This window comes from Salvelinus fontinalis, chromosome 5, assembly GCF_029448725.1.
Source record: "Salvelinus fontinalis isolate EN_2023a chromosome 5, ASM2944872v1, whole genome shotgun sequence".
In the NCBI taxonomy this organism is placed as follows: domain Eukaryota; kingdom Metazoa; phylum Chordata; class Actinopteri; order Salmoniformes; family Salmonidae; genus Salvelinus; species Salvelinus fontinalis.
Window position 1 is genome coordinate 48,029,023 of NC_074669.1, and position 27,999 is coordinate 48,057,021.

Sequence of the window (27,999 nt, forward strand, 5' to 3'; positions counted from 1 at the left end):
GTTGCATCTAATGAGAGAAACAAGACACGTCATATAAATGACGTGAGATTAATAATATCTGTCTGATTTTACCAATCAATAGGCTAGACCAAGAGAAACATACTTTTAGTTAAACACTAGTAAAGGCGTGTATTACATTTGTGCTGGGATGAAATAAGAAAGACGTGGAAATGGATCAAAGAGGGACGTACAAATACTATTAAAAGGAAGTAAATTAATCGGTTTGTCATTCTATACTATACTATTCTATTCTACAAGAACATTCAACAACAAGTGTATCTTCTTTTCTTTATACCATTAGATGATGAAAGGGTATTTTCATGCGTTTCCCCCTCAGCCCAAAAGTTGGTGTGTTTGAAAAGAGAAGTAGGTGAGCGGATAGGAGTCGACGGAGAGAATATTTTAAGGAGAGGCAGACAAGGAAAGGATGGGGTGGAGGAGAGAGCGGGGGGCGGAACCCGGATGCTGATGCTGCCGTATCGGATGAGGAGAAGGAAGAGGGGAGAGAAAAAATTAAACGGTTTTGCGGCCAGAAGGGAGGCTATCCCGTGACGGGTTGTGGATGCAAAGAACTTCGACAGACAAGCAGATATTTTTCGAATCGCTTCTGAAGCTACATCTTTCTGCACAAGGACGCCGGTGAAGGATGAATCTTGAAACAGGCGGCGGCAGAAGCGCGAACGGGGATGCTGTGATATGTCCATAGACGGCGAGGGAGGGAGAGAGCAAGGGATAGAAGGAGAGGGAGGGAGGAGAGTACTACGCCAGCTAAATATTGTTCTTTTTTGTAGAACCACGATTTATTACAACCATCCAATCGAGCATTTTACATAATAGAGAAAACGGTTATTTCTCGAAAGAAAAGATAATTTTGGTCTGAACAGAAACGCAAGGTGAAATTGTTGACAGACGTTGACTGGAGAATACAGATTGAAAGAAGTGTAGGCTAGTCTGAACGGGTGTGTATAGCAGGGTGGCTGTTTTGACGCTCTGTTCCCCTCTATTTCCTGATACCAGGCCCTGGGATAATCCGAAGAGTGCACCGGATATTGGGAAAACCACCCCTCTGAGGCTAAAACGGAATATTTCTATTCATATAGCCTAAAGGACGGAGCAGAGATAGTCTACATACCAAAATGGGACAACAAGAGGTGGAGGGAGACTAAAATATGTTACGATAATAAGATTTCTCTACAAATGCCGTTAGTATGTTATTATAAGGATCACTGATGACAGTAACGGGTGTAGGCTATGAGGTGCAGAATTGTGTGCAATCTAGCCGTTACATGGAGCCTATCTGATTCAATAATTTTTGATAGGCTATTGCAGCTCCTTACATCTATCTGCCTGTACTAATATTAACAATAGGACACTTTTATTTCGTATATTGTTAATAATAATTGTAATTCATAATAACTGCCATCATTTTGGACTTCTCAAATATGCACCTGTCAAAATCTCCCTACGAATTTCTCACTTCCACTTTCTAACATCCCATTATTTAATTCCTGCTTAGTTGATTCACGGTCGTTGATAATAAGCTGGAGTTTACTGAATTTATATAACGGTAACCGCATAGAAAAAGGCAAGTGCATGGGAGTAGCCTAGCCTAGACGATAGGCCACGAAATTGTCATCACGACTACAACCGCTCTCTCCATTCCTCCCTGTGACAATATCGCAAGGCGTCTGTAATGCTATTACCGTGGAGCCGTTCTACCCCGAGGACCGATAGCTATAAATTCCTATTGAAAACAATAGTGATTTGATCTCCTTATCATCATATAATTTCGCCTTCAACGCACGGACATCATGACAAGCAAGGAGCTGTCCGTAGGCCAGTCGGCCCAATACGTCGGGCCTTACCGGTTGGAGAAAACCCTTGGGAAGGGGCAGACAGGTAAGCATACTTGCACCGCTCCCTTGAAACGCATCATCACGCGAAAAAGCTGCTAAAATTAGTGCATGGTAGATGAAAATAGTCAAATCTATAGCTATTTATGTATATGGCCGAGAAATACAATTGGTCATCTAAAGAGTCCACTCTTTGTGCACCTGGACATTATGTCCTCAGTATTGATATTTGTGTGTATTTGATTGTATGTTCCAGTAGTGGTAGCAACTGACATGAATGGGCCAATATGTCCAATATTATTGATATTGACAAATATCTGTGATCAGTAATGTGAAGCATGCTGTCACAGGTTTTACATGTGTATAATGTTGCATGTAATATTATTGTGGGAGTAGTTGTATGTATGTGTCTGCTTGTTTGTGTATGTGTGTATGTCCTTTATGAATGAATTAATCCATGTGTTCTGAGGTGTGGATCTCATTGACAATGCAGTACAGTTGTGGACACAGTCAGGCAGATATTGTTATCTTTTATCTCCTGGTGCTCTGAAGTCTAACTAACTCCAACATAAAGGGTGGTTTCCCGGTTCAGATTAAGCCTAGTCCAGGGCTTCATTCTCTATTGAAAGGGCTTTTTAGTCCAGGATTAGGTTTAATTTGTGTCTGGGAAACCGGACCTTTATATTGGATTTAAATGACCCTCCACCATAGTAAAGTAGGCTACTAGACGGCGGAGACTGGACTAGCAGATTGAACTGATCTATTAAGGGCTGATGTACCAGTCCCAGATTAAGTCTATTCTCTATTCCTGGACTAAACAGTACTTTCTCCACTGAGCATGCTTTTTAATCTAGGAGTAGACTTAATCCTGGTCTGGGAGTCTGGCCCTCGGTAGACTTTTTTAGACCTGTGTAATGTGACCAGCTTACTTGAATTTAAATCGATAGAGAAGACTGAAATTGCTTGGTTTATTATAGAGGTTTTGGTGAGTAAGTGGTAGACTTGTCGTATCAGATGTCAGTGCTGGAAACAGGCTGGTGTAGACTTAGTTGATTGAACTGGTTGAACTGTAAACAGATTGATGTAGACTGCAGTCGCTGAATTAGACCATTAGGTTCTGCATAGTCAAGTCAATATAGTATGGGTGAGGTCATGCTCCACCTGTGTCTCCTGTATGGTCTGGTTCTGGTTCACTTGTTATGAATGAGAATTGAGCTGTGTTGAAAATAAAGGTAACTAAAACAAAAGACAAACTCAAAGCTTTTCTTTCTTTCTGCTCTATTTTGCTCTCTCTATCTCGGTCTTTGTCTCTCTCTATTTCTCTCACTCCCCCCCATCTCCTCCTCCACCCTCTCTCTCCCAGGTTTGGTGAAGCTGGGAGTCCACTGTATTACGGGACAGAAGGTGGCCATAAAGATTGTGAACCGAGAGAAGCTGTCTGAGTCTGTCCTTATGAAGGTATGAACCCAGAGAAGCTGCCTGCGTCCCAAATGGCACCCTATTCCCTACATCATATGTTACTTCTGACCAGAGCATGGGCGCTGGTCAAAAGTAGTGCACTTTATAGGGAGTAAGGTGCAAATTGGGACTCAGACGCTCTCTGAGTCTGTCCTTCTGAAGGTCCAGTAGCCTACAGAGAGAGCCATGAGCCTGCTAATATGCATTTGTAGAAGCACATTATATAGACAGCCAGCGTGCTGTCGTTAATAATTAAGGTATTGATATACAATATATCATCAGCTTTTTCTTCCTCTTTGGTTCTTCTTTGTATTCTACTTCTGGGTTATTTGAGGTGTGTATAGGCTATGCACTGTGTGTATAGGCTATGAACCGTGTGTATACAAACTCTCTGTCACATTCACTCACTGACACACTCTCGCTCGCGCTCTCTCTCCCTCTCTCTATCTCTTCCCCTCTTGCTCCTGCTATCTTTATCTCCTCTCTCTCTCTCTCTCTTTCCCTATCTCTTGCTCTCTTTCTCTATCTCCAGGTGGAGAGGGAGATAGCTATTCTAAAACTAATAGAGCACCCTCATGTGCTGAAGCTGCATGATGTTTATGAGAATAACAAATACCTGTAAGTATATTATGCTCTTTTCTCACACACTCTTTCTCCCTCTCTTTCTGCCTGTCTCTTGTACTGTACTAAAACTCAATAATATACTGTGTGTATGTCTGTGTGTGTATGTGCGTAAGTGCGTGCATGCATGTACAGCTGAAGTCGGAAGTTTACATACACTTAGATTGGAGTGATTAAAAATCGTTTTTCAACCACTCCACAAATTTCTTGTTAACAAACTATAGTTTTGGCAAGTTGGTTAGGACATCTACTTTGTGGATGACACAAGTAATTTTACCAACAATTGTTTACAGACAGATTATTTCACTTATAATTCACTGTATCACAATTCCAGTGGTCAGAAGTTTACAGACACTAAGTTGACTGTGCCTTTAAACAGCTTGGAAAATTCCAGAAAAAGATGACATGGCTTTAGAAGCTACTGATAGGCTAATTGACATAATTTTAGTCAATTGGAGGTGTACCTGTGGATATATTTCAAGGCCTACCTTCAAACCCAGTGCCTCTTTGCTTGACATCATGGGAAAATCAAAAGAAATCAGACAAGATGTCAGAAAAAACTCCACAAGTCTGGTTCATCCTTGGGAGCAATTTCCAAACGCCTGAAGGTACCACGTTCATCTGTACAAACAATAGTACGCAAGTATAAACACCATGGGACCACGCAACCGTAATACCGCTAAGGAAGGAGATGTGTTCTGTCTCCTATTGAGGAACATACTTTGGTGCAAAAAGTGCAAATCAATCCCAGAACAACAGCAAAGGACCTTGTGAAGATGCTGGAGGAACGGGTACAAAGGTATCTATATAAACAGTAAAACGAGTCCTATATCGACATAACCTGAAAGGCCGCTCAGCAAGGAAGAAGTCATTGCTCCAAAACCGCCATGAAAAAGCCAGACTACGGTTTGCAACTGCACATGGGGAAAAAGATCATACTTTTTGGAGAAATGTCCTCTGGTCTGATGAAAAAAAAAGAGAACTGTTTGGCCATAATGACCATTGTTATGTTTGGAGGAAAAAGGGGGACGCTTGCAAGCCAAAGAACACCATCCCAACCGTGAAGCACAGGGGGTGGCAGCATCATGTTGTGGGGGTGCTTTGCTGCAGGAGGGACTGGTGCACTTCACAAACTAGATGGCATCATGTGGAAGGAAAATTATATGGATATATTGAAGCAACATCTCAAGGCATCAGTCAGGAAGTTAAAGGTTGGTCGCAAATGGGTCTTCTAAATGTACAATGACCCCAAGCACACTTCCAAAGTTGTAGCAAAATGGCTTAAGGACAACAAAGTCCAGGTATTGGAGTGGCCATCACAAAGCCCTGACCTCAATCCCATAGAAAATCTGTGTGCAGAACTGAAAAGGCATGTGCGAGCAAGGAGGCCTACAAACCTGACTCAGTTACACCAGCTCGGTCAGGAGGAATGAGCCAAAATTCACCCAACTTATTGTGGGAAGCTTGTGGAAGGCTACCCGAAACGTTTGACCCTTCTTTTGGCTTGGGGGCAGTATTTTGACGTCTGGATGATAAGCGTGCCCAAAGTAAACTGCCTGTTACTCAGGTCCAGAAGCTCGGATATGCATATAATTGGTATATTTGGATAGAAAACACTCTAAAATTGCAGTTCCTATGGCTTCCACTAGATGTCAACAGTCTTTAGACGTTGTTTCAGGCTTGTTTTCTGAAAAATGAAGAAGAATGAGACCTTTCTGTCAGTGGACTGTAGAATCATGCAGTGCTGGTTTGCGCGCATGACCAAGTGCTCGCCCTTTGTTGTTTTTCCTTTCTATTGAAGACGCTATTGTCCGGTTGAAATATTATCGATTATTTAGACAATTGACAACCTGAGGATTAATTATTAACATCGTTTGACATGTTTCGACGAACTTTACCGGTACTATGAGGATGTATTCGTCTGCATATTTTGACCGCCTTTGAGCCAGTTGATTACTGAACAAAACGCGCCAACAAACTGAGTTTTTGGCATATAAAGAGGGACTTTATCGAACATAACAAACATGTATTGTGTAGCTGGGACTCTTGTGACTGCAACCATATGAAGATCTTCAAATGTAAGTGATTAATTTTATTGCTATTTCTGACTGTCGTGACTCCTCTATTTGGTTGGAAAATGTTTATGCTTTTGTAAGCAGGGCGCTGTCCTCAGATAATCGCATGGTATGCTTTCGCCGTAAAGCCTTTTTGAAATCTGACAAAGTGGCTGGATTAACAAGAAGTTCATCTTTAAACCGATGTGTAACACTTGTATTTTTATGAATGTTTGTTATGACTATTTCTGTATTTTGAATTTGGTGCTCTGCAATTTCACCGGATGGTGTCGAGATGGGTCGCTAGCGGACTGCCTGTGCCAGAAAGGTTAAACAATTTAAAGGCAATGCTACCAAATACTAATTGAGTGTATGTAAACTTCTGACCCACTGGGAATGTGATGAAAGAAATACATGATGAAATAAATTATTCTCTCTACTATTATTCTGACATTTCAAATTCTTAAAATAATGTGGAGATCCTAACGGACCTAAGACAGGGAATTTTTATGAGGATTAAATGTCAGGAATTGTGAAACTGAGTTTAAATGTATTTTACTAAGATGTACGTAAACTTCCGAATTCAACTGTATGTGTGTGCGCGCATGATTGTGTGTGAGTGATAATTGGTGCTGTACTGAAAGTGTGAGCATATGAACAGGCCTATGCAGGACTATGTTCAAGCATGTACACATCAGAGTGCATGAGTGAAGGTATGAGCATGTACAGTGGGTATATAGTTTGTTATTATGATATGCTTGAACATACAGCATTTGATCCCTCCCTCCCTCCCTGTCATTCTCTCTCCCACTTCCTTCAATCCCCACCCTTTTTTCTATCCCTACCTACCTCCCTCCCTATCCCCCTCTCCCAGGTATCTGGTGTTGGAGCATGTCTCAGGAGGAGAGTTATTTGACTACCTGGTGAAGAAGGGCAGACTGACACCTAAAGAGGCCAGGAAGTTCTTCAGACAGATCATCTCAGCGCTTGACTTCTGCCACAGCCACTCTATATGGTCAGACACTACAGCAATGCAGTATATACAGCAATATACTTTATATAACGATTAACACTGAGTATACCAAACATTAGGAACACCTTTCTTATTGAGTTGCACCTCCCTCAGAACCGCCTCAATTCGTATGGGCATGGACTCTGCAAGGTGTCGAAAGCGTTCGACAGGGATGTTGGCCCATGTTGACTCCAATGCTTCTCACAGTTGCTTCGAGTTGGCTGGATGTCCTTTGGGTGGTGAACCATTCATGATTCACAGGGGGAACTGTTGAGCGTGAAAACCCCAGAAAGGCTTTCCAGGTCTTGAAACACTCAAACCAGGGCGCTTGGCACCTACTACCATACCCCGTTCAAAAGCGCTTAAATCTTGTCTTGCCCATTGGCCTGCTGGAAGTAATTTTGCAGGGCTCTGGCAGTGCACCTCCTTGCACTAAGGCGGAGGTAGCGGTCCTGCTGCTGGGTTGCTTCCCTCCTACGGCCTCCTCCACGTCTCCTGATGTACTGGCCTGTCTCCTGGTAGCGCCTGCATGCTCTGGACACTACGCTGACAGACACAGCAAACCTTTTTGCCACAGTTCGCATTGATGTGCCATCCTGGATGAACTGCACTACCTGAGCCATTGTGTGGGTTGTAGACTCCGTCTCATGCTACCACTAGAGTGAGAGCACCGCCAGCATTCAATAGTGACCAAAACATCAGCCAGGAAGCATAGGAACTGAGAAGTGGTCTGTGGTCACCACCTGCAGAATCACTCCTGTTTTGGGGGGTGTCTTGCTAATTGCCTATAATTTCCACCTTTTGTCTATTCCATTTGCACAACAGCATGTGAAATTTATTGTCAATCAGTGTTGCTTCCTAAGTGGACAGTTTGATTTCACAGAAGTGTGATTGACTTGGAGTTACATTGTGTTGTTTAAGTGTTCCCTTTATTTTTTTGAGCAGTGTATATGCAGTTGAAGTCGGAAGTTTACATACACTTAGGTTGGAGTCATTAAAACTCGTTTTTCAAACACTCCACAAATTTCTTGTCAACAAACTATAGTTTTGGCAAGTCGGTTAAGACATCTACTTTGTGCATGACACAAGTAATTTTACCAACAATTGTTTCCAGACAGATTATTTCACTTATAATTCACTGTATCACAATTCAGGTGGGTCAGAAGTTTACAGACACTAAGTTGACTGTGCCTTTAAACAGCTTGGAAAATTCAAGAAAAAGAAGCTTCTGATAGGCTAAGTGACATCATTTGAGTCAATCGGAGGTGTACCTGTGGATGTATTTCAAGGCCTACCTTCAAACTCAGTGCTTCTTTGCTTGACATCATGGGAAAATCAAAAGAAATCAGCCAAGACGTCAGAAAAAAAATTGTAGACCTCCACAAGTCTGGTTCATCCTTGGGAGCAATTTCCAATAGTACGCAAGTATAAACACCATGGGACCACACAGCCATCATACCGCCCAGGAAGGAGACGCATTCTGTATCCTAGAATATGAACGTACTTTGGTGGGAAAAGTGCAAATCAATCCCAGAACAACAGCAAAGGACCTTGTGAAGATGCTGGAGGAAACAGGTACAAAAGTATCTGTATCCACAGTAACACGAGTCCTATATCGACATTTGGCTAAGGTGTATGTAAACTTCCGACTTCAACTGTATACACAGCCACAATTTTAAATCAATCTATTTAAAACTAGAGAGATTGAGAGGTAAAAGAAGAAGTGAAAGAAGAGAATAGACCTGTTCCGCTAACGTGTGTGTGTGTGTAGTCATAGAGACCTGAAGCCTGAGAACCTGCTCCTGGATGAGAAGAACAACATCCGCATAGCTGACTTCGGCATGGCCTCCCTACAGGTGGGGGACAGCCTGCTAGAGACCAGCTGTGGGTGAGTACTGTGTTCCTGCATGCGGGTGTCCTTAGTGATGTACAGTATGTTTATGAATGTTAAGAACGTTATTTTCTTTCTTCTGAATGATTTCAGATCTCCTCACTATGCATGTCCAGAAGTTATCAGGGTAAGTGTCTGTTGTTATTGTCAAGGTGCATGCACCTACAATATGTGTGTGTATATACTGTATGATTGAACAGTGAATATATTTTATTCTAAGTGAGTGTAGTGCCGTCTTCTTGTATTGCAGGGGGAGAAGTATGATGGTCGCAGGGCAGATGTATGGAGCTGTGGCGTTATCCTCTTTGCACTGCTGGTGGTAAGAACCTCTTCCTCTCTCTCCATCTTTCTTCCCCTCTGTCTCTCGCTCTGTAACTCCCCTTTCTCCTTTCCTGTGTGTGTAGGGAGCTCTACCCTTTGACCATGACAACCTGCGTCAGCTCCTTGAGAAGGTGAAGAGTGGGGTGTTCCACATGCCCCACTTCATCCCCCCAGACTGCCAGGCCCTGCTCAAAGGAATGATTGAGGTCAACCCTGACAAGAGACTCACGGTATGGGGAAGGAGAGGGGGATAGAGGGTGAGGATGGTGGAAGGGAGAGAGGAGAGGGAAGGGGATTATGGAGAGAGGGAGGATGATGATGGGGCGAAGGAGAGCCAGGCCCTGCTCAAAGGCATGATCGAGGTCAACCCTGACAGGAGACTCACGGTACAGGAGAGGGGAGGAGAGGGGGGAAAAAGGGTGGGGGGGAGAGACTCACGGTACTGACTAGATGTAGGAGTACTCTGTGTTCTGTTTAGGTAACTAACTGACTGTGTCTGTGTTCTCTTACAGCTAGAAGCAATACAAAAACACTCCTGGTATCTGTAAGTACACTCATCCCATTCTACTCTATTTTCTCTACTTTCTCACCCACAGCTGGTTTTCTCTGACACTAGGCAGGTAGCCTAGTGGTTAGAGCATTGGGCCAGTAACCGAAAGGTTGCTAGATCAAATCCCTGAGCTGACAAGGTAAAAATCTGTCGTTCTGCCCCTGAACAAGGCGGTTAACCTACTGTTCCTAGGCAGTCATTGTAAATAAGAATTTGTTCTTAATTGACTTGCCTAGTTAAATAAAGGTTAAATTTAAAAAACTTATCATTGTCTTCTCTCTGAATAGAAGAATAAAAGAAACAGTCAGTTGAGTTGCTTGTGTATGTGACCTTGTTCACGGAACTCTTCACTCATCTGTACTCTCTCCCCTCCATTTGTCTTTCTATCTCGATCTATCTCTCTTTTCACACTATCTCTTTCCCCCTTTCCATATTTCTCCCTTGTCAGTGGTGGTCGTAACGAGCCGTGTCCGGAGCAGCCTCCTCCCAGGCGTGTGTGTGTGAAGAGGATTGTGTCGCTGACAGAGCTGGACCCCGATGTACTGGACAGCATGCACTCTCTGGGCTGCTTCAGAGACCGGGGAAAACTGACCCAGGACCTGCAGTGTGAGGAGTGAGTACTGTCTTGGATGCTTTTAGAGACTGGGGAAAGCTGACCCGGGACCTGCGATGAGTGTCCCTTGATGTGGCCCCTGTAGTGTCACCATTCACTGGTTGCTGTGGAAACGAACTATTGATCTCTCTCTTAGTGTCTCTGGCACCTCTTTATTAGAAGTAGGAATAGGATAAAGTAAAGGTAATCTGACCTTTGGAAATATGACTTTGTGGAGTTTTTGGACAGGGTCCTTCCTCTTCCTCTTTTTAATCTCTCTCTCTCTCTTGACTGACTGACTAATATAATCTGCTTTTTTGGCACGTCAAATGTTACATCACTCTGGCAAAGCATAAACATGACCAAAGATATTAACAATGGCTCTTTCTCCTTCTACTGTTGTCCCTCCAACTCTCACATTCACATTATGCTCTAGTTCTGAGTGAACTATTCATGCTGTAACTATACTACTACAATTGTTTCGTTATTGTTATAAAACAATTATATTCTGGTCAGATATTAACCCTAGATATTGCAACACTCTTTTTCAATCCTTGAATGTCTCTTACGATCTCTCGCTCTCTCTCTCTCTATCGCTCTCTCTCTCGTTTTCCAAGAGACAACCAGGAGAAGATGATCTACTACCTCCTCTTGGACAGGAAAGAGCGTTACCCCAGCTGTGAGGACGAAGACCTGCCGCCCAGGAACGATATAGGTTAGAAAGAAAACCTTTAGACAACATTAGAAAACCTTTAGACAACATATATTAGAAAGGAACAACATTCCTAACCTACACATATTGGACACTCTGATTACCCCGAAGTGTCCACCGTGTGCTCTGAACACTCCCAGAAACATTCTATTCTAACATAACATTCTAAGAAATAATTTGGAACATTCTATTTCTAGCCAACTCGGACTTACTGATAGGTATCTGTGAAGCTAGCAACAATAAGCAACATCTGGCAATTCTGTTTCAAAATAAAAGAGCTGCAAGTAAACTTCAAAATAATTGTCCTGTGACAAAAATGTACAACAAATTCATAAGTTAGAGGTGCTTTAACCTTTCTGTGTACCTCTGAGACCTGGATTCTAACCGTTCTAAGGTCTCCCAGCAGATCCCCCTAGGAAACGGGTGGACTCTCCCATGCTGACCCGTCATGGCCGGTGCCGGCCGGAGAGGAAGAGTCTGGAGGTGCTGAGTGTGACAGAGCAGGGCTCCCCCACACCCACGCGCAGGGCGCTAGACACCTCCGCACACAGCCAGAGGTTAGACATAGATACACTACCGGTCAAAAGTTTTAGAACACCTACTCATTCAAGGGTTTTTCTTTATTTTTACTATTTTCTATGTTGTAGAATAATAGTGAAGACATCAAAACTATTCTTTAAATAGCCACCCTTTGCCTTGATGACAGCTTTGCACATTCTTGGTGTTCTCTCAACCAGCTTCATGAGGAATGCATTTCAATTAAAAGGTGTGCCTTTATTAAAAGTTAATTTGTGGAATTTCTTTCCTTAATACATTTGAGCCAATCAGTTGTGTTGTGACAAGGTAAGGGGGGGTATACAGAAGATGCCCCTATTTGGTAAAAGTACCAAGTCCATATTATGGAAAGAACAGCTCAAATAAGCAAAGAGAAACGACAGTCCATTACTTTAAGACATGAAGGTCAGTCAATATGGACATTTTCAAGAACTTCGAACCTTCAAGTGAAGTCGCAAATACCATCAAGCGCTATGATGAAACCGGCTCCCATGAGGACTGCCACAGGAATGTAAAGACCCAGAGTTACCTCTGCTGCAGAGGATAAATTCATGAGTTACCTGCCTCAGAAATTGCAGCCCAAATAAATGCTTTACAGAGTTCAAGTAACAGACACATCTCAACATCAACTGTTCAGAGGAGACTGTGTGAAGCAAGCCTTCATGGTCGGATTGCTGGAAAGAAACCACTACTAAAGGACACCATTAACAAGAGACTTGATGGGCCAAGAAACACGAGCAATGGACATTAGCAACGGACCAGTGAAAATTTGTCCTTTAGTCTGGAGTCCAAATTGGAGATTTTTGGTTCCAACCGCCGTGTCTTTGTGAGACCAGGTGTGGGTGAACGGATGATCTCCGCATGTGTATTTCCCACCGTAAGCATGGAGGAGGTGTTATGGTGTAGGGGTGCTTTGCCGTTAACACTGTCTGATTTATTTTGAATTCAAAGCACACTTAACCAGCATGGCTACCTCAGCATTCTGCAGTGATCTGGTTTGTGCTTAGTGGGAGTATCATTTGTTTTTCAACAGGACAATGACCCAACACAGTGAATGAAAAGCAGCCAACAAGTGCTCAGCATAGGTAGGGACTCCTTCAAAACTGTTAGAAAAGCATTCCAAGTGAAGCTGGTTAAGAGCATGCCAAGAGTGTGCAAAGCTGTCAAAGGCAAAGGGTGGCTATTTGAAGAACCTCACATACACACACTCAGGTCGCACATAAAGACACACATGCACACCATATATACAGTGTTGTGAAAAAATATTTGCCCCCTTCCTGATTTCTTATTTTTTTGCACATTTGTAACACTTAAATGTTTCAGATCATCAAACAAATTGTAATATTACACAAAGATAACCCAAGTAAACACAAAATGCAGTTAAGTGATAGCTTTTTTCCCTTAATAAAATTATCCGAACCTTCATGGCCCTATATGACAAAGTAATTTCCCCCCCCCTTGTTTAATCATGAATTTAATGTGGTTAATCACGTTTTTTGGAAAGCTGAGTTCAATTTCACTAGCCACACCCAAGCCTGATTACTGCCAGACCTGTTGAATCAAGAAATCACTTAAATAGAACCTGTCTGACAAAGTGAAGTAGGCCAAAAGATCTCAAAAAGCAAGACATCATGCTGTGATCCAAAGAAATTCAGGAACAGATGAGAAACAAAGTAATTGACATCTATCAGTCTGGAAAGGGTTACAAAGCCATTTCTAAAGCTTTGGGACTCAAGCGAACCGCGGTGAGAGCCATTATCCACAAATGGAGAAAATGGTGAATCGTCCCAGGAGTGGCCGGCCTACCAAAATCTCCCCAAAAGCGCAGCGATGACTCATCCAAGAGGTCATGAAAGAACCCACAACATCATCTAAAGAACTGCAGGCCTCACTTGCCTCAGTTAAGGTCAGTGTTCATGACTCAACCATAAGAAAGAGACTGGGCAAAAACGGCATCCACTGCAGTTCCAAGGCGAAAACCACTGCTGACCAAAAATAACAAAGGTAGTCTGTACAAAAATATACTGATATTACAGGTATGGTATTTTATAAATTCTTCAGTAGAACCACCTCAATAATAATCAGGTAGTGTAAATGTGTCCATTTGTAAAAGAGTTGGTCAAGCATGATAAGATCAGTTGGCCAAGCGTGACTTACCCTGGGACTGCTGAGAGGACTTGATGAGAGCCCTGTTGAAGCTCCACTGACTGAACGAGACCTGGAGGACAAAAATCCTAGTCTCACTTTTGGCAAAAAACTTCTTGATGAACTTTTTGGAAAATATTCTGTGGATTGATGAGACAAAAGTTGAACTTTTTGGAAGGTGTGCGTACCGTTACATCTGGCGTAAAAGTAACACAGCATTTCAGAAAAAGAACATCATACCAACAGTCAAATATGGTGGTGGTAGTGTGAATGTCTGGGGCTGCTTCAGGACCTGGATGACTTTCTGTGATTGATGGAACCATGAATTCTGCTCTATACCAAAAAATCCTGAAGGAGAATGTCCGGCCATCAGTTTGTGACCTCAAGCTGAAGTGCACTTGGGTTCTGCAGCAGGACAATGATCCAAAACCCACCAGCAAGTCCATCTCCTGAATGGCTTTAAAAAACAAAATGAATGTTTTGGAGTGGCCTAGTCAAAGTCCGGACTTGAATCCGATTGAGATATTGTGGCGTGACCTTAAAGGCAGGCTCATGCTCGAAAACCCTCCAATGTGGCTGAATTAAAACAATTCTGCAAAGAAGAGTGGGCCAAAATTCCTCCACAGCGATGTGAAAGACTCATTGCCAATTATCGCAAACGCTTGATTGCAGTTGTTGCTGCTGAGGGTGGCACAACCAGTTATTAGGTTTAGGGGGCAATTACTTTTTCACAGAGTTCGGATAGCTTTTTTCCCTTAATAAATAAAATCATCACTTAACCCAAGTAAACACAAAAGGCAGTTATCTTTGTAATATTTAAATTTGTTTGATCTGAAACATTTAAGTGTGACAAATGTGCAAAGAAATCAGGAAGGGGGCAAATACCTTTTCACAGCACTTTGTGTGTGTATGTATATACACTGCTCAAAAAAATAAAGGGAACACTTAAACAACACAATGTAACTCCAAGTCAATCACACTTCTGTGAAATCAAACTGTCCACTTAGGAAGCAACACTGATTGACAATAAATGTCACATGCTGTTGTGCAAATGGAATAGACAAAAGGTGGAAATTATAGGCAATTAGCAAGACACCCACCAAAACAGGAGTGATTCTGCAGGTGGTGACCACAGATCCCTTCTCAGTTCCTATGCTTCCTGGCTGATGTTTTGGTCACTTTTGAATGCTGGCGGTGCTCTCACTCTAGTGGTAGCATGAGACGGAGTCTACAACCCACACAAGTGGCTAAGGTAGTGCAGTTCATCCAGGTTGGCACATCAATGCGAACTGTGGCAAAAAGGTTTGCTGTGTCTGTCAGCGTAGTGTCCAGAGCATGCAGGCGCTACCAGGAGACAGGCCAGTACATCAGGAGACGTGGAGGAGGCCGTAGGAGGGCAACAACCCAGCAGCAGGACCGCTACCTCCGCCTTTGTGCAAGGAGGTGCACTGCCAGCGCCCTGCAAAATGACCTCCAGCAGGCCACAAATGTGCATGTGTCTGCTCAAACGGTCAGAAACAGACTCCATGAGGGTGGTATGAGGGCCCGACGTCCACAGGTGGGGGTTGTGCTTACCGACGTCCACAGGTGGGGGTTGTGCCCAACACCGTGCAGGACGTTTGGCATTTGCCAGAGAACACCAAGATTGGCAAATTCGCCACTGGCGCCCTGTGCTCTTCACAGATGAAAGCAGGTTCACACTGAGCACATGAGCACATGTGACAGACGTGACAGAGTCTGGAGACGCCGTGGAGAACGTTCTGCTGCCTGCAACATCCTCCAGCATGACCGGTTTGGCGATGGGTCAGTCATGGTGTGGGGTGGCATTTCTTTGTGGGGCCGCACAGCCCTCCATGTGCTCGCCAGAGGTAGCCTGACTGCCATTAGGTACCGAGATGAGATCCTCAGACCCCTTGTGAGACCATATGCTGACACATGCACATTTGTGGCCTGCTGGAGGTCATTTTGCAGGGTGCTGGCAGTGCACCTCCTTGCACAAAGGCGGAGGTAGCGGTCCTGCTGCTGGGTTGTTGCCCTCCTACGGCCTCCTTCACGTCTCCTGATGTACTGGCCTGTCTCCTGGTAGCGCCTGCATGCTCTGGACACTACGCTGACAGACACAGCAAACCTTTTTGCCACAGTTCGCAATGATGTGCCATCCTGGATGAACTGCACTACCTGAGTCACTTGTGTGGGTTGTAGACTCCATCTCATGCTACCACTAGAGTGAGAGCACCGCCAGCATTCAAAAGTGACCAAAACATCAGCCAGGATGCATAGGAACTGAGAAGTGGTCTGTGGTCACCACCTGCAGAATCACTCCTGTTTTGGGGGGTGTCTTGCTAATTGCCTAAAATTTCCACCTTTTGTCTATTCCATTTGCACAACAGCATGTGAAATTTATTGTCAATCAGTGTTGCTTCCTAAGTGGACAGTTTGATTTCACAGAAGTGTGATTGACTTGGAGTTACATTGTGTTGTTCAAGTGTTCCCTTTATTTTTTTGAGCAGTGTATATATATATATATATATATATATATATATATATATATATATATATATATATATCACACATGCTTTGTGTAGTCTGTTAGTGGACCATACTATGTGGTACTGTACCAATGTTGTCATGGAAAAAAACATAATTTCACATGTGAAAGTTCCACATGATTTCACATGCAAAATTCTATTTCACATGTGAAACCATGTGGTTTTGGAACACTTTGTGATATTTCACGAAGTTTCACATGTGAATTTATGTGATGACCTGCAAACAAAAAGTTAATAGGATGTCACAAAATTGCTGCAGTGGTTTCCACACTTGATTACATTGTGTATGGTTATTTATACAGTAATTATTTTTCAATAGGTCCTCAACTAGGATTTGTATTCACGATCCCGTGGGTCACAGTATTACAATCTTCCTGTTACACCACCATGTCTGTGTCAATGACTGATTTCACATGTATTCCTACACTTTGGACTTAAAAGTAAATCTCAGCTTTGTATAATACAGTCAAGAAAAACGATTATATTCAGTAGTAACATTAAAACAGAATAATATGCCCCACCAACATTAGACAACTTTACAGAAAACTCTCAAATTGCTGAAAAAAGTAAATTATATCAATGATGAGAGAATAGTCAGATTAAATTATAACTAAAATAGCAGTGCAGATGACACTCGTTTTCTATATGCAGAAATGTATTATAGGTAATGAATGTGTATGTGACTTCTTAGACTGCTACAGACTCTGTGGTGCAGTAGCAAGATCAGCGTAATCCAGAGGTTGTGAGTTCAATATGACCCAAGATTGGATTTGAAAAGTCAGTACTAAGTGAACATGTCAAATGTAAGCATATTGTCATTGATGAAAGATTTGTGACCCTTTTTTTATAACACGTCACAGGCCGGCTCATAGCCTGTGACAAAAATGAGGGGACACGAATAACAGGTATAGGCCAATCAAAAAGGTTCTTTATTCTAAACCAAAACTATTAACTTTAAACAAAGAATGAGGTGTGGAAGTATCATAATGTAGGGTGTATGTAAAGTGCAGGGATGCGTGAATCTGTGTGTGTGAATATGACTGAGTGAAAACTATGTAACACTACAAAGGAACAAACAAAACAGGATCATACCTGGAGGAGCAGAGAGAGAGACAAAAGTGATTAGTGAAGCAGTTTCAATACCCTGAGCCCAGGTGGCTCCAATCACTAACGACCCTCTGCCTGCAGGAGGAACCGCCCCTGCAATGCAGAAGGGCCGTGACACACATTTTAGCTCAACAACCTACCACTTACCTTAAAACCCCCATACCATTTATTTACTTCCCTTTAAAAAAAAATGTCAAGCTGAAATTGAGCTGACATTTTTACATGGATAAAATAAGAGGCGCATTAGGTCAGTTCTTCACATGTATTCAATATAGAGTTCACATGCTAACACCACCCTTTCACATGTGAGAAGAGTAAAATGTTTTCACCTCACATGTGAATTGCAGATTCAGATGTGAAAAACAAATTTGCACTTTCATATGTAAACAGTTCACTTGTGAAAATCAAATCAAACTCCCATATGTGGAATTGCATTTTCACACGTGGAAAAACTTTAACGTGAAAATCGAATTTGCACTTTCACATGTGGAAAACTTTTAAATGTTGTGACGTGTGGCAACGTGATAAAATGAAACTACATGTCATCTCATTAACTTCACATAAGATCACGTGAAATTCATGTTGTTTTTCCATAAGGGAGACTATGCTATGTGTTACTGTACCAGTGTTCTCTGATACTAGGATTTTTGTCCTCCAGGTCTCGTTCAGTCAGTGGCGCTTCAACAGGGCTCTCATCAAGTCCTCTCAGCAGTCCCAGGGTAAGTCTATGCTTGACCAACTCTTTTACAAATGGACACATTTACACTACCTGATTATTATTGAGGTGGTTCTACTGACGAATTTATAAAACACCATACCTGTAATATCAGTATATTTTTGTACAGACTACCTTTTGTTCATGTTGAAATGTGCTACTGCACATCTACACTACTGTGATTTGATTGTGTTTCTCTGTACTGAAGTGTAATTGTAACTGTTCTTCTGAGACTGTACATCACCCTCATACTGTCCCATTCTGAGCCATTACCCATAACAGACACTCACACACACCAATAGTAAGGGCCTAGAGGAACACTAGAGACACACACACACACACACACACATTCCAAATAGAGGCACACAAGAGAAGAGGCACACACTGATAAGATCACATATTAGCCCTCAAATTGAAAGGGTCTCTGGACCTTTATTCAAAATGGATGCTATTAAATTTACATAAGATGAATAACAGAATATTCATTTGATAAATCCCTACAATTAGAAATGTAAGTACAATCAGAAGTCTATAGTATATTCATAAATCATAACTCATGACCATTGCTCTCTTCATATTTCCTTCCCTCCTTCCTTCCTCTCCATCCCTCTGTCCTTTCTCTTCCCACGCATCAGAGCCCAGTTTTCACTTTCAGCCAATCAGAAGTCACCTCCGCCTCCACCACCCACTCCAAAGACCCCAAACCAGGAAGTGCCACCACTCCCCGGCCGTCACAACGGACGACCGTGCCTGACCCCAAAACCCAGACTCTGCCCTCCAAAGGGCTCTCCGATCGCCCTCCCCTCCAGTCCATGAAGTCACTACCTCTCCAAACTCCCCCCTCTCCGTCCCCCTCACCCATCCTCTCCCCCATCCCTCGCTTCTTTTTCCCCGCCCCTTCCGTCTTTAAGTCGGTCACTAAGAACGTCTATCCTAACTCTGCCCCTGTGCCACAGGTCACCCCTCAGGGGTCTCCACTCCCCACCCCCCTGGGAACCCCCGTCCACCACCCCCAGCACCCCCCGCCCACCCCTCCCTCCTCCTCCTCGTCCTCCTCCTCCTCGAGGGCGGAGGGAGGCGGCGGGGGTGTGGGCGGGGGCGGATCCCTCTCCCTAACCCCGCCCTCCAGCCCTGGAGGCAGCGGGGGGATGGCCGCCAGTAGCTCCGCCCACTGGAGGACACGCCTCAACTCCTTTAAGAACAACCTGCTGGGATCGCCACGCTTCCACCGACGCAAACTGCAGGGTGAGAGAGAGAGGGGGGGAGTGTGTGCAAGCTGTAGTATGAGAGTGGGACGGGTTATTGGCAAACTGCACGGGGAGAGGTCAATTCTATTTCAATTCACAAATTTGCCAATTCAATGTATTTCATTTCATTTGGACTCAAAACAGATTTGGGCCAAACCTTGATATCTAAAGTAAATTATATGATATAAACAATTATATGCATTGTGATTCATATTTTCAATCAAATCAATTAGTTACAGTGCAGTATACCTAACAATACACACAAATCCCCAAAATAATAATTTCAGAACGAGCAATGAATATAAATATTTAAGTATATAGTGGTGTGTATGGACAGTATATGAATAGGAAAGGTGTGTACATCAGTAGTTAGTGTCTTCAGAAAGTATTCATATCCTTTGACTTATTCCACATTTTGTTGTTACAGCCTGAATTCAAAATGTATTAAATGTATTTATTTGTGCACTCATCTACCAATAATAACACATACTGACAAAGTGGAAAAAGTCTTTTAGACATTTTTTTCAATTCAATTTAAAATAACTATTCACACCCATGAGTGTTAGAATCACCTTTGGCAGTGATTACAAGTGAGTCTTTCTGGGTAAGTCTCTAAATAGCTTTGCACACCTGGATTGTACAACATTTGTCTATCATTATTTTCTAAATTCTTCGAGCTCTGTCCAATTAATTGTTGATCATTGCTAGACAACCATTTTCAAGTCTTGCCATAGATTTTCAAGCAGATTTAAGTCAAGACTGTAACTCGCCCACTCAAGAACATTCACAGTCTTTTTGGTAAGCAACTCCAGTTTAGATTTGGCCTTGTTTTATGTTATTGTCCTTCTGAAAGGTGAATTCATCTCCCAGTGTCTGGTGGAAAGCAGACTGAACTAGGTTCTCACCTGTGCTTAGTGCCATTCAGTTTCTTTTTTTTTTATCCTGAAAAACTCTCCAGTCCTCAATGATTACAAGCATACCCATAAACATGATGCAGCCACCCATTTGCTTGAAAATATGGAGTGGTACTCAGTAATGTGTTATATTGGATTTGCCCCAAACAACACTTTTTGTAGTATTACTTTAGTTCCTTGTTGCAAATATTTTGGAATTTAAAAAAGATTCTGTACAGGCTTCAATTAGGTTAGTATTGTGTAGTAACGTTGTTCATCCATCCCCAGTTTTCTCCTATCACAGCCATTAAACTCTAACTGTTTTAAAGTCACCATTGGCCTCATGGTGAAATCCCCTAAGTGATTTCCTTCATATCTTTCAATTGAGTATGGAATGATGCCTGTATCTTTGTAGTCAATCGGTGTATTGATACACCATCCAAAGTGTAATTAATAATTTCACCATGCTCAAAGGAATATTCTATGTCTGCTTTTTTTAACCCATCTACCAATAGGTGCCCTTTGTGAGGCTTGGGAAACATCCCTGGTCTTTGGTTGAATCTGTGTTTGAAATTCACTGCTCGACTGAAGAAGGACTTTCAGTCGAGCAGTGAATTTCAAACACAGATTCAACCAAAGACCAGGGATGTATCTGTATGTGTAGGGTACAGAGATGAGGTTGTCATTCAAAAATCATGTTAAACACTGTTGTTGCACACAGAGTGAGTCATTGCAACTTATTATGTGAGTTAAGCACATTTTTACTCCTGAACTTATTTATATCAGGTATGAAGGTGAGACCCAGATGCAGACAATGTCGAATTAACAATGGTTTAATAATCCAACAGGGGCAGGCAATAGACAGGTCAAGGCTGGCAGGGGTCAGTAAACCAGAGGTGGAGCAACGGTACCGTACGACAGACAGGCTCAGGGTAGGCAGAGGTCAATAATCCAGATGTGGGGCAAAGGTACAGGTCGGCAGGCAGGCTCAGGGGTCAGGCAGGCGGGCTCAGAGTCAGGACAGGCAAGGGTCAAAACCAGGATGGTGAGAAAGAGACTGGGAAAAACAGGAGGTGAGAACAAACGCACTGTTTGACTTGACGAACTGGCAACAGACAAACAGAGAACACAGGTATAAATACACAGTGGATAATGGGGAAGATGGGCGACCACCTGGATGGGGGTGGAGACCATCACAAAGACAGGTGTAACATCAGTGTGTGTGACAATTTAGGCTTGCCAAAAGGAAGGGGTTGATTCCTTGAGTCAAGACATTTCAGCTTTTAATTTTGTATTCATTTGTAAAAATGTCTAAACATAATTTAACTTTGACACTACGGGGTATTGTGTGTAGGCCAGTAAAAAAAATAGATATTTAATCCATTTTAAATTCAAGCTGTAGTACAACAAAATGTGGAAAAAGTCAAGGGGTGTTAATACTTTCTGAAAGCACTGTATATAGGATGAGCCAGGACAGTAAATACATATGAATTGTGTAAAACAGTATGTAAACATTATTACTAGTATGTGCATATTCTGTTCTCAAAGTAGCCACAGTCTCTTCTACCATTGCAGAAGGACCGTAGTGTACTGTACGGTGCTCAAATTAATTAGACAGATTAGTCATTTAAATCAATGAAACTGAACCTCATCAAGTGGTGTTATCAAGTTCTACTTCCCCCTCTCCACTCCACTCTACTCTCTCCCTCCCCACCCTCTCTCTTTCGCCTTATTTTTCTATCTTGCCCTCTATATATAAACTCCCCCATCTCTCCTTTATTTCTCTCCATCTCTCTCCTTTTGTTCTCCTGTAGTTCCAACACCGGAGGACATGTCCAGTCTAACTCCAGAATCAAGCCCAGAGTAAGTAGATAATCCTAGACATACACAGTTAGTCTATCTATATCTATCAGAATGACTGTTCTGCCTGTCATGTAAAATGCTATCTGCTAGCCTGTAGCATGTTTCTATGCTGCATGTTTAGGTAACACTTTAAATCAACTTCCTTGAATAAGACATTATAAATGCTTATAAAAGCACCTCTATTTAACATTTGAAATGTAGATTCTTAAAAAATATTACTATATGACTGTTGCTTCTGACTGGTAGGCTGGCCAAGAAGTCGTGGTTTGGGAACTTCATCAGCCTGGAAAAGGAGGAACAGATATTTGTTGTCATTAGAGACAAACCGCTTAGTTCCATCAAAGCTGATATAGTCCATGCTTTCTTGTCGGTGAGTATCTCTGTCTATCCGAAAATCCTCACTCATTCTTCCTCTCTATCTCTCTCTGACAACTCTCTCCTCTCCTCTGTACCTTCCCCTACTCTCCTCTCCTCTGTACCTTCCCCTACTCGGTTTCAGTGAAAGGCCTGTACAGCCATGGTACAAAGATACACAACCCCATTCATAAAACATGAACACATAAACATAGATGGAACGCTTGTAAAGCTGTTTCCAATGCTGTGTTACATTACATCTGTCCAGATCCCGTCCCTGAGTCACAGCGTCGTCTCCCAGACCAGCTTCAGAGCAGAGTATAAGTCCTCTGGTGGCCCCTCCGTCTTCCAGAAGCCTGTTAGGTTCCAGGTGGACATTGCCTTCTCTGAGGGAGAGAGGGACAGAGAAAGGGAACGAGCCGAGAGGGAAGGAAAGAGGGAAAATGGCATCTACAGTGTGACTTTCACCCTCATATCAGGTAGTGGTTCCCAAACTTGTTTGTGTTACAGTAAGGCTTTTTTCAAGTGTTCTTGCAACCAACCAAGGGGCAAATCCTAACTTTCACTTAAGACGTATTGTCACTTAGTTATGCATTTGATTTAAATGGGAGTAGGATTTTCAAGCGAAAATGTGACTTAAGCGGAAGGTATGATTTACTTTACAGTTTAATTTAGTCTATGATACATTTATTGGCAAAAATGTGTAATCAGTGTTTGGTAACTAATGTTTGGCATGATTTTATCCTATATAATATATCCCCAACATATACCACAAAACTGTCAAGACGGTTAACAGAACTCATTATACATGTAGGTAATTAATCTAAAATATTGATGCGGAGCAGTGTATGCCTTGACTGAGTGTTTCTTTCTCCTTAGGTCCAAGTCGCAGGTTCAAGAGAGTGGTGGAAACGATTCAAGCCCAGCTACTTAGTACTCATGATCAGCCATCTGTGCAGGCACTGGCTGGTGGGTCCCCTCACACACACACACTATTTATATCTCTGTCTTCATCAAACTCATGTTTTTAAAATATTTTTCTCCCCAGATGAGAAGAATGGGCAGCTGACCTCGCGTCCGCCCAGCACCCCGACCCGGCAAAACTCCCGACGTTCGGAAGGAGGCGGGGACCGGGGCGAGAGGTGTGAGCGTGGTGACGCAGGGATAGGGGGTAGTGGGAGTGTGCTTCAGAGGAGGGGCTCGGGCAAAGACAAGACCAGACTCCTTTCCTCCAACGGGACACAGTCCCAGCCCTGAGGGAACATTCTGGAAACAGACATCAACAAGATAGGGCAGATAGAGAGAGATGACACTAGAGGACAACAAAGACAAACCCCTTCAGACTACCACCATCACCACTACCACCGTCACATCTACCAAACCACCTGACCCACAATCATCATAACAAACCACTGCTTCAACCTGAAACGGGCCCAACAAGATAGTTGGCCACCAAGATAGAAGAAAGAAAAGAGCGGACGAGAGGAAAACGCAGTGTCACTCAGATTTGCTTCAGAACAGAAGCCAAGATCAGAAAAATTTCTAATTGTATGTTTGAAGTACAACACATCATGCAGCTGTCAACAACAATATGTAGCCAGTAAAATAAGCGGGCAGACTTATATGGGGAATGGCAGGCTCTGAATGGTTAAAGGCAAAATTGATATTTTTTTGGTAAGTTATCCAGTCTACAACCAATAAGATGAAAACCATTGTGGAAATTCCGAAATATTAGCAACAATTATAACAGTGTTTCCCAGTTGACGTGGATCCACTTAAGTTTTACTTAACATCGCTTTTTGGGTCAGTGAGAGTGAAATATTACGGGTCAAGTCAATTCAGTTGATATCAAGGAAACAGGTTGGGTCCTTTCACTGGATTCTCATTAACGATAAGTTACGAGAACAGAAACATGGTAGAATTTAAGATAATGATGAGGAAGACTGCATCAAAATCAGAATGAAGCGTCCAAATGCATCTTTACATCCAAGTAGCTCCAAAGATGTCAATACAGCTATTTGAACAAAATAAAGACAAATATCTGTTTTTCTCTATAACAAGCACCACAATTGTATGATTCCTAAAATGCAATTGAAACAAACTTATGAAAACCGTCTTGCCTTTAAATGAGGATTAAGCAACAGATATCTCTACAGATATCACCCAAGTTGAAGAAAAATAAGACAAGGCATGGAAGAAAGTCTCAACGCCCCCACTACAACTGACATCTGGAATATGTAGAGATTTCAAACAGATAATGGAACGATACAACTAGAATCATTAGAGTAATACTATGAATGGAACCCTCAGCAGATCCTCTGAATGATGAGCTCAGTTCACTTCAGTCCAATGGAAGATGAAGAAGATGTAGTTCACAGGAAGTTACCTTCATCAGTTGTTTATTCCAGGAGGACTGAACCAAGCACTCCACATCCATTATTGTTTTCTACAGAAAACAACCAACCCTCCCTCCTCCCTCCCTTACATTCTTAATATGGCCGACATGGGGCACTGAATGATGCGGCTTTTGAAAAGGCCCTATACACCTAAACTGACTTGTTATGTTAAGAGAGCAGAGGGAGGTGAGGTGGAAAAGCTCATTTCAAGAAACGAAGAAGGAGACTTTGACTTAAGGATGACAGAGAGAAACACATTGAAACCGCTGCACACTCATTCCCAGGAGAGGAAAGGAACAGACCACACAAAAATAATGAAATCCATTTCGTTTTTTTATCCTTTCTCCTTTTGTTTATGTGATTTGAGCACAAATGAGTTCGATGTTTGCCGCCAACAAAATGGAGATAAAGCTAACCAAGTGAATGTCAAAAACAAACACTATTGTGACAGTATTTATTTTATTTATATCACAGATTTATTTAATATTTATGTATTTATTTGTTGATTTATATATTGCAAAGGGAAGATGCTGACAGAAATAGAGGGGAAGTTCTGTTGGAATATTGGAACAGCATTGAAACTGACAAAATGGCTGCTGTAGTTGAAACCAGATTGAACCCTCTTTTCTAGAGCGAGACAGAAAACAACCCCTTGTCCATTTCATTCCTCAATGTTTTAGAAACCAATGCTGCAAAAATCCTTCCAGCTTATTTTGTGTTTTTATTTTATTTGTCTTTGTTTGGTATAATGAAGATTTCCCATTTTAAAGCAACAAAACAAAACAAAGTTTAAGAAATGAACCATGGATAGATTTGATGCTTTGGGGAATTTCTGGGATGGCAAAATTATGAAAATCTTCCATGAAGTAAATCATTTTTTCCCCTTATAGACACTTGAGAAAGCAGAGGAGAGCAGGAAAGGGTGGGGGTAGTAATCTCTAATTCCTTCTCTGTCATATTCTGCTAGAATGTTTTGACTTAAGCGTACAAAGATATGGACACACCACATAAAACACTGACTGAGGGCCCAACACCACGTGCAGAACACAAGCAGTATTCACATACACACGGACCCTCCTGTTCTTTCAGAGAAAAAAAAACTATTATAAATTGGACCTTAAACTTCGAATGCACTGTCCTAAAAGACACAAAACAAATAAAGTGGTTTCCCCCTACCATCCCTTCGCCCTTGGCCACTGCCATGCCCCCCCAACCCCTTCATTACGACCCTCCTCATACCCCTTGCACAGAGCACCAAAAGAAAACACAGGTTTCGTTCTAGTCGCTCCACTAGTCCCTCCCTAGTCCGTCGTCAGTCGACACCTTGTTGTTTCATGCCACTGCCATTAAGCCCCTATTATCAGTCTCACCCTGCCTCACCATTCCTTGGCTGTGACCACAGCACAGTAACTAAGACTCCCCGCTGCACGTTTTACCACGTTCCCATCAGCTGTCATCACACTTCATATCAGTCGGAGTCAACACACTGCTACCGTAGCACACAACTGCTTGTACAGCAAACAGGGCGATTCTGTAGCCAGGAGACTTAGAACTGTAGGTTATTGTAACTCTTTATTTATCATACTCTGTCTATAACGGCTGTACTGTATACTTAATTGGTGTGAATCGGCCATTTACCATGAAATACGAAAAGAGTGGGAGACAGTCTTCCTCGATTTCCTTACCTGGGGCTTGTCTCGCTCCCCTTCCACACAGCAAAGAACATGATTATAGCTTGTTGACTTTAGTAGCTCACCTCTCATTGTAGCTCACACCCTTCACTCAACGGCTTTTGGCAGGAATCATGTACCCATTTTCCTACTATCGTGTCGAACCGTACTGTGCTGTCTTGGATATTTTCCTTTCACATTGTCCTTTCCAGCATGGTTCCAGGAACTATTGTGAATGTGTAACCAGGCTAGCCGAGCTAGTCTCCAATGAAATGCTGCATGACACTACTCGAAAGCAATGTGGCCCCGTAGGTGATGATGACAGTGAATGTTTTTTTTACTGCATTAATATAGGTGGCTTATGAATCCAGCACCGACCTGCACAGAATAGTAGTAGTAAGATTTTGCATAGCCAGGAATTAGTTTGAGCGCCTTAAGATGATGCGTACGGAGGGAGGTACATGTCTGTTATATTTGCTCGACCTGTCAGTGTGTGTGTCCGGTGTCTGTGTGAGATTGTATGTGCACGACCTCTCAGAGCCCTCATCCTCTCCCCCGCCACATTCTAGGTCAGAGGTCAGGGTCATTTGAATGGGAGATAGATGTGACACAAGACCCACGACCCCACAGTCTTTCATTTTCCATTACCCTGTGCTAAAAAACAGAGTTAGTGAGAGACCGTGTTACCCTTACCTTTTGTATAGGTGGGGTAGGCTTCTCCCTGCCCAGCTCTGTTGCTTCACGTTTTAAAAGAGTTTGGTTTCAATTGGTGTTGTTGAGGCCAGAGGGCCTGGACGTTGCTGTTACTGAGAGCTTTGACACCCCGCCTTGCCTCGCCTGAAAACAAAAACTAGGGGAAATGCTGGCTGGAGACACAACTAGAGCGAAACCCTTAGACATTCTGTGTAAATAACCGTTCAAAGTAAACGATGGGATGAGGGGAGATGTTTCAACCCCATTGTGGGTGAATCTTACTGCGAAAAGGCCGCTTCTCTCGCCAACCACCCCAACTCCCTCCTTGCCCCCTTCCTACACCCTCATTATCTCTTCTTAAACCCCCCCACCCTCTCATCCAGATGAAAATACCTCAACCCAACCCCATCCTTATATAATCACACCCCTCCCCATGTCTCTGTCCATTGTATACAGTAAGTATGAAACCATATCTTGATTCTTTATTCACACTGTACTCACAATATTATTATTGTCATCATTATTGATCATTCCAAGATTGTAAAACTGTAATCCCCCCCCCTTCATACACAGTAGAACAAAACAATTCTTAAATATTTAAAACAGTAATGTGGGGGGAAAACAACATGATGAGGATGATTATATAAGAAATGTCTGTATTATATAAAAAAAATGAAAGTGCACTATTATGATTATTATTGCCTGTGATAAATAAAGAACAATAAACTACATCAGAAGTTAAGAAACG

The 27,999-nt window shown here is 42.5% G+C and overlaps 1 protein-coding gene across 6 annotated transcripts; it reads left to right on the forward strand.

Annotated features, from left to right (window-relative positions):
• The first annotated feature begins 448 nt into the window (after window positions 1-448).
• On the forward strand, window positions 449-27,997 carry LOC129855738 (serine/threonine-protein kinase BRSK2-like). Of its 6 annotated transcripts, none has more exons than XM_055923718.1 (19): window positions 449-1,899; window positions 3,217-3,311; window positions 3,844-3,929; window positions 6,861-7,001; window positions 8,770-8,886; window positions 8,983-9,016; window positions 9,140-9,208; window positions 9,294-9,440; window positions 9,723-9,754; window positions 10,209-10,373; window positions 10,970-11,067; window positions 11,459-11,621; window positions 18,079-18,139; window positions 18,771-19,380; window positions 22,090-22,138; window positions 22,385-22,508; window positions 22,761-22,971; window positions 23,372-23,461; window positions 23,541-27,997. In XM_055923718.1, the coding sequence occupies exons 1-19, from the start codon at window positions 1,812-1,814 to the stop codon at window positions 23,747-23,749; spliced, it is 2,589 nt and encodes an 862-aa protein (XP_055779693.1). In that variant the 5' UTR covers window positions 449-1,811; the 3' UTR covers window positions 23,750-27,997. The 6 variants fall into 6 exon arrangements, with proteins under 6 accessions (XP_055779693.1, XP_055779694.1, XP_055779695.1 ...); XM_055923719.1 differs by having other exon boundaries at window positions 11,468-11,621; XM_055923720.1 differs by having other exon boundaries at window positions 11,471-11,621.
• The last annotated feature ends 2 nt before the right edge of the window (window positions 27,998-27,999 follow it).